This window comes from Corythoichthys intestinalis, chromosome 3 (genome assembly GCF_030265065.1).
Source record: "Corythoichthys intestinalis isolate RoL2023-P3 chromosome 3, ASM3026506v1, whole genome shotgun sequence".
Taxonomy (NCBI): Eukaryota; Metazoa; Chordata; class Actinopteri; order Syngnathiformes; family Syngnathidae; genus Corythoichthys; species Corythoichthys intestinalis.
The window spans coordinates 31,656,303-31,671,262 of NC_080397.1; the positions used below are offsets into that span (position 1 = coordinate 31,656,303).

The window sequence follows — 14,960 nt, forward strand, 5'->3', positions numbered from 1 at the left end:
GCGTGAGATTGATTTTCTTCTAAATTAATTAAACATGCTGATTTGGGTAACGCTGCACAATGAGTCATATAACGACCAGAAGAGGGCAGTATAACTTTCTTTTCCTTCCATTCCCACTTTAGTTTAGAACGTTGTACTGTCCTACTATAATGCGTCAAAGTACTGTAAGTCTATATAAAAATGTTTACATCCACACTTGTTAGTCATCATAAGACCTTTCATTCTGAAGATACAGTATCATGACTACAGAAAACCACTACATTCACTTACAAACACAGGTATTTTATTTCAAATGCAACACATTATTTTAGATATACAGCCTATAGGCCAAACGTTTGGACACACCTCATTCAATGCAACACAAATGAAGGTCCCAACCCCATTGATAAAGCAATACATTCCACTAATTAACCCTGAAAAGGCATACCTGTGAGGTCAAAAACCATTTTAGGTGACTCCCTCTGGAAGCTAATCAAGATAATGGCAAGAGTGTTCAAAAAAGTAATCAGAGCAAAGGGGTGGCTACTTTGAAGATTCTAGAATATTATACATGTTTTTAGATAATTCACCTTTTTGTGCTAAGTATATAATTCCACACATGTTCATTGAGTTTTATTACCTTCAGTGAGAATTTACAATGTAAATAGTCATAAAAATAGAGCACGAACGAGTATACTTGTCCAAACGTTTGGCCTGTACTGTATGTATGTCTGCTACAATCGACTTGTACACCTTTTGCAGTAATGTCTGTTCACTAACAGTGTATATTTCTTCCTCATGCAGTTTCACTACAATTTCAGCATAGAGCGAAGCATTAATGCACAACATCCCTCAACATGATGGACTGTACGAGAAACCCAGATTTTTGCATCATCAAGTAACAAAAGAGAAGACATACAGTAGTTTTTTTTTTTTTTTTTTTTAAATATGGTACAGTACAATGTTTCAAAAATGTTCCGTCACAATTATATGCGACTCACTTTGTAAAAAAAAAAAAAAAAAAAAAGTTGTGTATTTTTTGAGAATATGTAAAATGCTAAAAATAAATAAATAAATACCCTAATTATTACTGATTGTGCTTATATTCAAGTTGGCTGATTCGTGACGTTTGATGTCAGTTGATTGTCAACAAGGGATGAAAATGCCACAAACAGACAGTTTTCTCTGATGTGCATGTTCTAGTGTCACAAAATTCATCATGCAATGTAGTGTATAGAATGAGCAGAAAGAGCTATGAAGCATTGAGCCTTTACCCTAGACACCCATACCTCCCTATAGTGGCATATCAACTGTGTCAGGTCTTACAGAAAATCACTCAAATATTAAACATCTCAGTTCTGATCCAAAGAATCCCTTTTCCAACAGAAATAGAAATTGCTAAACTGTTAATAGACGATAATTACACAGATATCAAATTACTTATGGCTGAAAACACTCAGGTGACTAGAAGTTCTGCTCTGAGACCCCCAATTTGGCCAAATTTCAAAATTGTCCGATATGCATGTGTAATACATCATTGGACAGCTTGAAATCTCAATTTTTGGGGGAGGAAAACCTTTGAACAGGAGGGCATTTAAAAAATAATATTAATAAAAAAATTTAAACAACAAAACTCTATCTGGAGGTGACAGCACGCGAAAGCAGAATTACAGACACCATAACTTTAACGAGATATTATCGCGTACTTACCTTGTTTCAATCCAAAAACTCCATGTAGCATGTATCACTGAGTGTCAAGACACAGCTATGACTGGCCACAGCTGGATTTTGGGGGGATTTTATGGGTGAAAAATGGTAATATAACAAGGGTCGCGATGCAGAAATCGCAGACATCAAGGGGTGGTTGAGATTTTCTTTTTCATATGTTTACCCTTTTAACCTTTTTTTTGTTTTTTTTTCTCAAGTTTTCTTTGTTTTGCTTGATTATCTAACATCAAACATATCGGAGAAAATCCGACAGTAACAAAAAAATACATAGTTAGCGGTAGTTATGAGGTAGATATTCGTGACTTTTTTTACAGACATCATTTTTTTCATTGTGACGTCATTTGTTTAAAAGTTTAAAATATGTGAGTGAATAATTTTTTGAAGCCTTTTTTTTTTTTTTTTAAACGCAATATTAGACAACAATGAATGCTTCTAAGATGAAAATGACAAACATTTTGAATAATAAATATAATTAATTACCTTCGTTTTATGGCTGGGTTGAAACAAAAGCAGTTGTGCGAAGTCTGTAAATGGGGTTTCCAGGGTAAAATGGACTAATTCAAAATAGTTTGGGGGCTTAATGCGCCATGAATCTGCTATGGCACCATACAGACATATTGTTTTATCAAACACAACAATTGTTTTGTCTTAAAATACAGCAGTTTCTTTTAAAGAGGAGTGGAATAACAGAAACTGCTTTTTCAATCTTGTTTGTTTTCCGCCTTATTTACTTGCGCTATTTTGGACACAGTACTGAATAGTGTGTTGGCTTCCGTTCACACAAGACCCCAATGAAGATAAGATACTTAACATATATTGGGTGAGTTATATGTTGGCCAAATTTCCAGACCTATAGTTTTCCAGCTAAAAATACTGTATCTGCCTTTCATAACCAGCATCCCTGATGACTATTGGTGTCCTATAACTATTGATGACCATTGCTGTCAAGTGAGGCAGGCATTTCATAATGATATAATTTGATGAGTGTTTGAATTCCTTCAGTCATGCAAGTCATGGTAATTCAAAAGAGTGTAATTGCAGCAACTGCATCAACCAAGAAGAATCCAGCACCCTTGATTCAACTTTAGAGGATCCTATGACGAGGATTTATCTTACCTCTTCAGCTCTGCTGCCCGGACGGAGTCAGTGTGTGGAATCTTCCTCTGTGAAGGGAACCGTTTTCACTCTTCCGCACTGAGGTGAAATTCATGTCAGTGATGCCCTAGAGCACACTGACGGGCTCACAAAGGCTTTCCTGCTCATGCATATACCCCATGCCATATGCATCACATTCAAGTGCAGACTGTGGGAGTTGCGGTACATTCCACCTCTGGTGTACTTAAAATAAAAACTAGAGAGCTTTAAATTGATTTTTAATGTAAATATCTACTGAACCCTTCCCTTCCTTCCTTGTGTGAACTTGAACTAAACTAATTCATAACAGATATTAAGACAATATGTAAGTAAAACACAATGTATGTACCACTGTATCACAACATGGTAAACTTTATAATGCAACTAGCAGTATGGCCCGGCATTGCTTGGGTGAAAATGTGAAAATAGCATTTTCTATGCAAATTTTTGGAATTTGAATGACTTTACCAAACTAAATGGAGGCATACAGAGATCAAACACATCTAAAACCACTCTTAAGACACATAAAGTACAACTGTGTAAAATTTTGTCAAAATACGCCCAGCCGTTTCTGTGTCCATATATCATGAGCACAAAGACAGCCATACAGATAAACTCGCCTTTATAGCTATTATAAGATATCCAGCCGAAATAAATTCATTCGTAATATTCCAGAAAATTGTACGTTTTTAAAATTTTAATCCGGCGTCTTGTTGTAAAGTACTCAAAGCCACAACATATCCTCACAGGACATTTAAATGTGTGCATGAAACTTAAGTTTTGAAAGCCAACTGTGACTTTGCAATCGCAAGAGATGCGTCTTTTGTCCAAAAGATGGCGCTTTTGCCTCCGCAATCAGGAATTTTCGATGCTAATGTTTTGAGTTTCGAATTAATTTACCGCACTAAATGGAGGTATACGGAGATAAAAAATAATCTTGAGACACCCCCAGAAACAGAGTTCAACTGTATAGAATTCCGTCAAAATTCGCCCAGCCATTTCGGAGTCCATAGGGAACGAACACACAGACGCATACATACAGACACAAAACAGACAAGGTTCTGTTTATATATAAGTATATATATAGATGAGTATTTTGTTATCGGAAAAAAAAGAAAAGTACAGCTCAATGAACACGATTTAATTAGCAGTGCCATTGTTGCCTAAAAACATTCCCTTTGATTAGCTGGCATTTAGCTCACGGGATTAGTTCACGAGATTAAAGTTGTTATATAACTGTTGCCTCTATGAGGACAACGCCAAATTTGTTAGGGTTTTCAATTGTTTATTTGCAAACGAAAGCACAGAACTTGACTATGGTAGGCCGTAACCTACGACAAGACGAAAGCGAAACCTACCCGCCATCTTGTCCACGCCTCTCTCTCACTCCAGTCAGGCATATGGTGCCTTTGGGGACGGCTCAGAAAACACAACATTTGACACATCCACATTCCAAGCTGAAGTACACTGTACATGCAATTCGATTCATTATATGACTGTTCTTATTTTTACGTTATGTGAACCGGAAGTAGTCTGGTTTCACGGACTTTGAATGTTGACGACGTAAGGTCTGTGTGAACACAAAACTTAATTTGGTGACGGGCAAGGCGTTTTCGCACAACAGTTTAACTCTGGTCTGACCGCATATCTATGACATGTTCTTGGGTGATTCTCCTCTCTCCATTCTTTCTATGACGTGAAAGTTCATTTCCATGGTACATGATTTTCTTTTTTTTTTTTTTTTTATTTTGACCTATAAGACCCCACTTTCTTTTTTGGGGGTACAATATGAAAAACGGAGGGCGAAAAAGGCCAAAATACTCTGGGCGAAAAAACATAGACAGAAACATTGACAAACAGGCAGGAACATTGGGGACTAAATGACTGATGAGGAACTGGCGGCATAAAGTCCAACCATCGTAGGTCGAAGTCCTCATAACCCGAGGACTCGCTGTGTATTGTGCAATGATTCAAATTGGCGCCTCCTCCGCGAGATGGCACGCTGGGGAACCTCCCAGTTCACCTATATGCCTAATAACCAGACTATGGCTATGTCCTCGATTGCTTAGCAGACCATTCATACGTGACGGGAACAGTGTTGTTAATCTTTAAAAAAGTAATTAAAGTTACGAATTACTTCGCCCAAAAAGTAATTGAGTTAGTAACTCATTTACCTCATTGTAAGAGTAATTAGTTACTAATCAAAGTAACTGTCGTGACTTTTCATGTTCTACACGTAATTTACATTATACAATACTATAAGATCTTTCACAACAAAGTAAGTGATTGAATTGAACTTAAGTTTTTCATTCCAAAAATATAAGAGTGTAATGGTATACAAACTTTTTACTTTCAAATGCTGTGAGAAAAAAAGCCCACTGTGTTATATGGCGGAAAACACTCAGGTGACTTGAAGTTCCGCTCTGAGACCCCAATTTGGCCAACTTTCAAAATTGTCCGATATGCAAGTGTGATACATCATTGGAAAGCTTAAAATCTCAATTTTCTGGGGGAAGAAAAATTTTGAACGGGAGGGCATTTTTTAATTTTTTTTTTTTTTTTTTTTAACAGCAAAACCTTATCTGGAGGTAAGAGCACGCGAGAGCAGAATTACAGACGCCATGACTTTAACGAGATATTATCGCGTACTTACCTTGTTTCGATCCAAAACATGTAGCATGTATCACTGAGTGTCAAGACACAGCTGTGAATGGCCATAGCTGGATTTTTGGGGGATTTTATGTGTGAAACATGGTAATATAACAAGGGTCGCTATGCAGAAATCGCAGACATCAAGGAGTGGTCGAGATTTTCTTTTTCATATGTTTACCCTTTTAAACATTTTTTTTTTTCAATTTTTCTTTGTTTGGATCGATTATTTATCATATAACACAGGGGTCCACAAACTTTTTCCTGTGAGGGCCATATAACTTTTCCCTTCTCTGATGAGGGGCCGGGGTCACTTTGTAACAGAAAAAGTGTGACGATTGCAGGAGTGCCTAAATGTACAAAATTATTGTTTTTCAGAAAGCCACAATCAAATAACCCTTTCTGGATTCTTCACGGAACAAAAGTAAATAAAATAAAAATTAATATAAAATAATATAATATAATATAATATAATATAATATAATATAATATAATATAATATAATATAAAAATAACAATATTAATTAAATAGATAATAACCAAATAACCCTCTCTGGGTTCTTCACAGAAAAAAGCCAGGAAATAAATAACACAATTGAAAAAAAAAAAAAAAAAAAATCAAAATGCTCTCTGGTATTGTTCAGGGGGCCGGACCAAATGGGGAGGTGGGCCGTATCCGGCCCACGGGCCGTAGTTTGGGGACCCCTGATCTAACAAATCGGAGAAAATGTAACAAAAACATATGATTAAGTGATTTTTATGAGGTAAATATTCTCCGTATTTATGTATGTGGAAAAAAAAGTTGCAAGAGAGTTTAAGATGAGGCTCGCCACACTAAATGCTAATGCTAACAAGAATGTGAAGGCTATGCCTACGCTCCGAGCCACCAAGCCAATAATCATCGCGTTTGCAACGGCGTCACCACCCCTTACCTAATCTTACCCCCCAACCCCCGCCAATCTGCTCTCTCTCTGGCTGTGACAAAATCAGACAACTCGCGTTCATTCAACCAAATTGTAGTAACACGCCCCTTCACATCTTCAGTAACAGCAATGCCGTTGAAAAGATAGGAAAAGTAAATATTTAGATTACTCTCTACTGAAAAAAAAACGCTGCAAAAAAAAAACGTTTTACACTAACGCCGTTATTAACAACTCCTAGGTGTTTTGAATCTGTTGTTGATAGTTCTCTTGGCTGCTTATTCATCCATCCATCATCTACCGCTTAATCAGCGGTCGGGTCACGAGGGCAGCAGCTTTAGCAAGGAAGCCCAGACTTCCCTCTGCCCAGCCACTTCAACAAGCTCATCCGGCGGGATCCCAAAGCGTTCCTAGGTCAGCCAAAAGACTTAAGCCCGTTTCACAAACATATCCCGGTAAATTCCCATGTAAGCGGTGACGTGGGATTTACTCATTGCTTTCACGTATGTAGAGATATCCCGGGAATGACGCGCGTTGGACACTTTCAGCATGTACTGGGTCGTCCCTGGGGCCTCCCGCTGGTGGGACATCCCTGGAACACCTCTGTTCTCTTGGCTAGTTATATGGAACAAAATCCTGAACCTAAATCTTTGACCGGACTACTTTAGCGACTAGTTTGATTAACTCCAGTGGCAATGGATCTATAGATATTATATACTGTACATATGAGGCCTGATGTCTGACGCGAGCCAATGGGGATGAAAGTCGTCAGTTGCCGTTTTGCTAAGTTCATAGTACCATATTCAATTGAGCGTGTATATTGAAATTTCCAACAGATTTTCAAACAGCTTGGTTTTCCTGGGCTAACAGCTAACAATGCTGCCAGTTGGGCCTCCACCACTGCAATACAGACTTTAAGTGGCAAACGAAATATATTTAGGTCATTCCCGAACATTTTGCATCAATCCCTTCAGGTTTATGTGTAAATTTGATTATTCTGATACCAACTCCAAGAGAAAAAACATGAGGTAAATAACACTAAGTGAAAAAAAATGCCTGAAAATATTTTTTAAAAACCCAAATAAGTCTGGAGTAACCACTACAACACCATATATATAATATTGCTGTGACTGTGACAGTTATATACATTTACAAATTAATACATACTTGATGAATTGAGCTAATCAAATCTTTAATAGTTTATTACCTGTTATTCGTGTACAGTTAATGTTGCAAAAAACCCAAGTGAAATGAAGGGTTATTTTTCAATAATTTTGAAGCCAAAATGGCTTCCAATTCTTGCAAGACCCAATCAGTAGTAGTATTTTTTGGTTCCATCATGTAATTTAACAAATATTGATGCTGAATTGCAGTAAAAGATGTTCTGTATGTGGAACAGCTTCAATAATTAAAATATAGTCATTGTATTGTAAGGATGTATGTGTGTTTCACAGCTATATCTGTTTCCAAGCATCCTTTAACCAATCAGGCCGACTTGTGTAAGAGTTGCAGGGTTGCTTCACGGGGTCCGGCCGGCTGAAGCTGAGCTGACCTGGTGAGTAGCACATCAAAGCTCCACCCTCTGTGAGTATGCCAGATGTCCCGTGGTCATTTTTACACTCACACCCGAGCACATGACACGAAGCGGTGTGTAAGCATGTAACGGGGTGGATGGGCTGCTTGGAAATTGGAAAAGGAAGCCCGTATTTATGAGGTGGTTTGAGATGCTGTGTTAAGACGGGCTTAGCCTGCCACTCTCCCTCTGACAACCCTGTTTCCCCCTGCACTTGGGTGACCAGAGACAGATAGAGTTGAAGGAGCAAAGGCAGAGCGCCTGTCAAAACAGGTCAAGACCAGACCTGGACCCACAGCTAACAAACACAAGCAGGTGATGCAGCAAATCACACGGATGCCACTGACACTGTACAGTTGAGCTTGTGTTTTATAGTTTATCTCATCTTAGAGCATGAAAGGAAATGCTAACACAATAAACCGCTTAAGCTGGGACGGTTGGGATGGTGCTAGTGCGCAGCCTGACAGTAGTAAGAAAGTACAAGTAGTTGTTGTTTGTACATTTTCTCCCAGCAGAATTTCAAATGTCTTCCTTCAGCTCTGGATGAACAACTGCCTACCATTTAGACATATTTAACATTAGAAATTTAAATTGTTCTGTTTATAGGTGCCAACAATATACAGTATAGTGTGTAACATTGAAAATGTATTACTGGCTCTCACTTTTAGCCTGGTAAATTACTTTCAGCCTGTAAAAACAAAGTTGAAAAATTGTCTCCAAGAAGCTTTCACAGCTTCATTTTCATATTCATTCATATTCATTAATCATTAAGAAAATCCTTTCATCCATCTTTTTCTGATTTTTACCCTAAAATTTGGGATAAAATACATACCTTGCTATTAAGAGAGTGCGAGAATCATGTGGTTTGAGTTGAGCAAATGATTTGAAATGATGGTATTTTTCCTTTATCATTTGTCTTTGGCCGATTAATAATGATCATAATTCAAGTGTGAAAAATTATATTGTGCTGAACAAATTCATAGAAGAATAATATCTATTCTTCTTATCAGGATTTGAGGTGGGGATGCATTTCTTAGCATTCACACAATTTTGATGATACAGTATATACACGTAATGTGTGACTGTTTTTTTTCCCCACACTTTTACTTCCTCATTTTTTGTTTTTATAAAAGAATCAGAAATGAAGATATTTTTATGATTAATCTACTTCTTTTGTTGTCGAAATTCTACATCCACAAATGTAAGTTCAGCAAGCTGTTACCATCTTTTTCTCACTTCCACAATAAACGGTATGCTACATCAATCTGTTAAAAAAAAAAATCAAAGAATAGGAAAGCAGAAAAATTAATCGATGTTTGTGAAAAGCTGCGACTTTTTTGTGAATAGTTGCTTATAGTATTATTCATTTTTTCTTCTGATGTGCAATGTTTGGTATGTTTTTACCCCCTGGCATATTTGTTCTTTTGTTTTTTGGTTTGTATTATTGATTATTTTCTGTCTATTTTTGTGTTTGTATTGCTGTTTATTCTGTCGTGTTGTTGTTAATAATAAAATAAATAAATAAAAAATAAAAATAAAACACTTTTACTTCCTCGTTTGCTCTGTGACATCATCGAGCGTCAGCAGGTCCCACAGAGACTTCAAGTGAGAGGTTAGCCGTGTGGTTGCTGCTCCTCCGCCACCTCGACAAGAGTCTTGGCTGCACATCAAATGTGAGGTTACATGAGCGATCTCCCAGAGCAGGGATCCCCCTCCTCCTCAATACAGCCTCCACACTCTGCCTGCCGTGCTGCGGCCAGCACATGTGAGTCAAATTATTATAATTGAGCTGAGATGTAGTCGGGTGTGAGGTGATCTCTCTCTTCTTCCCGCCCTGCATCCCCCTCAAAGATATTTGTCAAGTGGCCAGCAAGCATCTTTAGCCCCACCCCTTTTGCCTGTAACACAGAAATCAATTAACTCCTTTCAAGTCTGATCAAAGCGCCTGATCACCATGCAGGTCTTTCCACAAGCTGCTGGACAATTAGCCCTGTTTGCTCGGCCACCGTTTACATACAGTAGGTCTGGAGTGGGCAGAAACAAATAGGAAGTACCCTAATGAGTATAATTTCAACAAGTATCTCTTGATTCAACAGCTAGCTATGAGTAGTTGGCAGAGGCAGAACAAAATGTGCCATGGCATTAGGCGTTGAACTTGTTGTGACAAAGCACAGCAAGACTGTGACATCAAACTGTTTGGACATGGGGGTATGAGGTGCGAGTGTAGCTTTCGTCCATGGACAGGTGCACTGACCCTGTCCACCCTCGAAGGTGCCGCTTGCATTTTATTTGACTATAATGGCAGTCCAGTATTTTTTAACAGCCACCTGGATGCAATAAAGGCCGAGCTCCTGAGCTCTGGCTGCCCAGAGGATTTCCCAGCAGCTCCCGTGGGACCTCTGGCTAGTTAAGATGTTTATTAAGCTGAAAGTGGTCCAGTGGGAAAACACAGCACTTCTGAGAGATTCAGGCCAGCAGTTTTCTTGTTAGTCGGTGCTCTCCCCTGAGAGTTGGGTTTCTTTTCCTTTCAAACCATGGAGGAGGACAGGGTCAGTTCAAGGGGCCACGAGGTTGACCGACTGGTAACTAGGCGCATGAACCCAGTAAGGGAAAAATCCAGCGGCATTCCTAAACTTAGAACGTTAGCTAAACACATCTATGAGGTGATGTCGTGTCAAAGCCGTGTCAACTGAAATTTGGCAGCGGTCATGGTGAGATAGGAATTTGAGATTTGCTTCCTCCTGCGTATGGTATCTTGTTCTCATGATAGGATGGGGCTCTTTTTTAAACGATAGTGATCTCAATCGAATTAGCATTTTGTGGGAAAAAGTACTCAAAAAAAACGTTCCAATGCTATGGAAACAAATGCTTTATTTCTAACCCGCAAATTAATGATCAACATACCCACCATGTTTATGATATGTTTTAAGAAAATTCATCCATTTTGCCAATCTGTGGATTTTTCGCAGTTATGAGGCTCTCTGATTCTTGTGTTATTCCAAGAATACCACAGTTTGACAATACAGTAACTATTTATTCCCTGGCAGTACATACAAAATGTTTTCACCAATTTGTCATGATAGGTTCAGATTTGTGGATGTTGTAACTGTTGGTCAACTTGTTGTGATTAACGGCTATATTTAAAATAAATGTGACCTGACTCGATAACATCTAGACATGTTGTTGCCCTTTCATACTGACTTAATTTCATAAAAGCACCTAGGACTCTAACTGTTGTCTACACTGGGATTATGGTTCTGCTTGGCGTTTGCCAGATTTTGACCTCAATAAGCTGTGCTGGACCTCTAGTTCAAAGCTGCAGTCTCTTGCCCGAGGCGCTCTGCCCTCATAACTTCAGCTAGCCTTTGTTTTTGTTCTGAAAGCCATCACCCCTTGCTTTGCCAGAATGAGTTTGAAAGAGAAATTGTGTGCTTAAAATAGTCCTATATTTAATGTATATCTCAAACTGATACAACTCTTCTCTTGTTCTTATTTTTCACTTGCAAGCCAGCCCTGTGGCAAGCATATTGTTAGTTGAGCAGCATTCTTAGCTCGTGATGGGTTTTTAGTGCTTTCTGCCTAATGTTCTGGACAGATTAGAAATGCCCTGAGCTTTTGACAGATGCTGTCTACATCTTCACCATCAGATACAGGCAGCTGTGAAACATCTGGATGATTTCTACCTTTTTAAGACACAGTTGGATTCATTCTAGTGTATTGATGCCTACACTTTGATGCACACCAGAATTAATGCATTCCAATTTAGCATCCTGACAAAGATTTACTGTACATTTTTTAATCAAACTTTTTGGGAGGAAATCCAGTTTTTTTGCAAAAAATATGCAAAACAATTTGATGTACACTGCTGGCCAAAAGTATTAGCACCCATGCAATTCTTGCAGATAATGCTCAATTTTTCCCATAAAATGATTACAATTACAAATGCTTTGGTAGTAATATCTTCATTTATTTTGCTTGAAATGAAAAAACACAAAGTAGGATGGGGAAAAAATTAAATCATTATCATTTTACCCAAAACTCCTAAAAATGGACCGCACAAAAGTATTGGCACCTTCTGAAAAATTATGTGATGCTTCTCTAATGTGTGTAATTAACAGCACCTGCTACTTACCCTTGGCACATAACAGGTGATGGCAATAACTAAATCACATTTGCAGCCAGTTAAAATGGATTAAAGTTGACTCAACCTCTGTCATGTCTCCTTGTGTGTACCACAATGAGCATGGAGAAAAGAAAGAAGACCAAAGAACTGTCTGACGACTTGAGAAGCAAAATTATGAGGAAGCATGGGCAATCTCAAGGCGACAAGTCCATCTCCAAAGACCTGAATGTTCCTGTGTCTACCGTGCGCAGTGTCATCAATAAGTGTAAAGCCCATGGCACTGTGACTAACCTCCCTAGATGTGGATGGAAAAGAAAAATTGACAAGAGATTTCAACGAAAGATTGTGCGGATGCTGGATAAAAAAACTTGTCTACCATCCAAACAAGTTCAAGCTGTCCTGCGGTCCGAGGGTACAACAGTGTCAACCCGTACTATCCGTCGGCGTCTGAATGAAAAGAGACTCTATGGCAGGATACCCAGGAAGACCCCACTCAGAGACATAAAAAAAGCCAGGGTGGGGTTTGCCAACACATACATGAGAAAGTCAAAAACGTTTTGGAAGTATTTTCTCTGGTAAGATGAGACAAAAGTAGAGCTTTTTGGGAAAAGGCGTCAACATAGTCATTCAAAGAAAAGAAAACAGTCCCCTGATGTTTTGGAGTTACTTTGCTGCCTCTGGCACTGGACTGCTTGACCGTGTGCATGGCATTATGAAGTCTGAAGACTATACCAACAAATTTTGCAGAATTATGTAGGGCACAGTGTGAGAAAGCTGGGTCTCCCTCAGAGGTCATGGCTCTTCCAGCAGGACAATGACCCAAAACACACTTCAAAAAGCACTAGAAAATGGTTTGAGAGAAAGCACTGGACACTTCTAAAGTGGCCAGCAATGAGTCCAGACCTGAATCCCATAGAACACCTGTAGAGAGATCTGAAAATGGCAGTTGGCCAGAGAAGAATGGTCAAAAATTCTAGCCGAGCCGTGTAAGAAACTCTTGATGGATACCGGAAGCGGTTGTTCGCAGTTATTTTGTCTAAAGGTTGCGCTACCAAGTATTAGGCTGAGGGTGCCAATACTTTTGGCCGGCAGATTTTTTGAGTTTTGTGTAAAATGATAATGATTTAAAAAATAATAATAATAATATTCTCGTTTGCGTTTTTTCATTGCATGCAAAATAAATGAAGATGTTACTACCAAAGCATTTGTAATGTCAGTCATTTTCTGGGAGAAACTGAGCATTATCTGACAGAATTGCAGGGTTGCCAATACTTTTGGCCATCAGTCTAAAGTCAGCATGAATACTTATTGCAATATTTCTCTATGATCAATCATGTTTTAACTTGACATTTTGATAATATATATCAATCAACAAACCAAAAATTATTTCAGCAATTAATCAATTTTGAAAATGGCATTGTTGACTTTAAAATATGGTCATGTGATTAAATACAATTGTATATACTGTATGTGTGCACCAAGGGGAACACTTTTAATGCACATTGAAATATTTGTACCCTTTGTATTTTTATAGTGCCATGATGTAAGGTACAGTAATATGAAAGTTAACTAATGATAATAATCAAGTCATTTAAACCACATGCAAACAAGACCCATTTGCTAAATAATGTAACAGAACATTTGGAAGATAAACTATTAGATTAATACAAAGCGTTAGTAGTGTTGGCCATACTCTTGATTTTATTCATTTTTAATGCAACTACTTGTGTATTAACTCTTTTTTACATTGTTTACCTTTTTTTCCTAACAAAAAAATGTAAGTGTTGCAGGTGAATTCGATCAAATCATACATTTTCATAATATGCCTAATTTTGGTCCTAAACCTATTATTTGACGCTATGTTTATCAACGATTATTTTCACACGTCTTCTCCAGCTAACTTCACTAATTGCACAATCTGATGTATTGTCCACTTTTAACCAGCAGGAGGCAATGTTGTAATTCAGAAGTCAGATTTGCTTCAAAAAACGTTGGCAAATCAAATGGATTATAAAAAGACAGTAACTATCATCAATCTCATCATCATAACATCAGAAACACACACACACACACGTAATAAATCATAAATAATTAAATATTTTTTTAGAGAAAAACTAAATGAAATTATTGGATATAAAACAAAACACACTTAATGCAACACATTACAATAATCCCTTTTTTTTCAACATCTATTATACACTTTCAAGCAAAACATTTCCGACAAAATAATTTATAGATTCAAAGCAATATGTATGTATATTTTTCATTAATGTTTGAGGAATATTTTCTGGCTATATTTAGACTTCCATTCGTTATAAATTTAATTGTTATGAGAACGGACATTGACACACACAAAAAAAACATTAGTTTAAATATAGAAATATTTTCAGAATATTATAACTTCATTCAAAATCATTTGGATCTATATTCTTAAATAGGGCATATGGTATCGATTTAATAACAATAATAACATTTGCTCGTGTTTGTAAATGGAATTACATATTAGATTATTAGTTTTAATTACAACACATGAAGCTCGGCTAAACTGCTAAATAAAATGTGTTGGACTCATAAAAGGCGTCAAGTTTGCTTCCTTCCTCCAGGATTCTAAACGAGCCATCTGTCAAAAACCCTGCCCATTAATCACCAAATAAATCCCGAAGATCTAACAAATACAGTAGAAGTGCATATAGGTTGATTTTGTCTAATCCGCAAACCGGAGATAAATTTTGTGTGTGTCTCGTTTTAACAGAAGGATCATTTGTTTCAAGACTGAGAGAGGACATCAAGATTCCTGTTTCACGTGCCCTAAAATGGCAAACGAGCCGTTCATTTAAAACAAAAACGTTTTCAA

At 37.6% G+C, this 14,960-nt stretch overlaps 2 protein-coding genes across 2 annotated transcripts in view; both read left to right on the forward strand.

The window, feature by feature from the left end:
* Positions 1–1,277, forward strand: part of mvb12bb (multivesicular body subunit 12Bb) — a 60,378-nt gene extending 59,101 nt beyond the window's left edge. Inside the window, exon 9 of the mRNA XM_057833080.1 lies at positions 784–1,277. Within this exon, the coding sequence (XP_057689063.1) occupies positions 784–840 (57 nt within the window). The 3' untranslated portion in view covers positions 841–1,277. The remainder of the gene's footprint in view (positions 1–783) is intronic.
* An 8,317-nt stretch (positions 1,278–9,594) lies between these two features.
* lmx1bb (LIM homeobox transcription factor 1, beta b) overlaps positions 9,595–14,960 on the forward strand; it is an 80,020-nt gene continuing 74,654 nt past the window's right edge. The window contains exon 1 of the mRNA XM_057832354.1: positions 9,595–9,748. Coding sequence (XP_057688337.1) covers positions 9,667–9,748 — 82 coding nt within the window. The 5' untranslated portion in view covers positions 9,595–9,666. The remainder of the gene's footprint in view (positions 9,749–14,960) is intronic.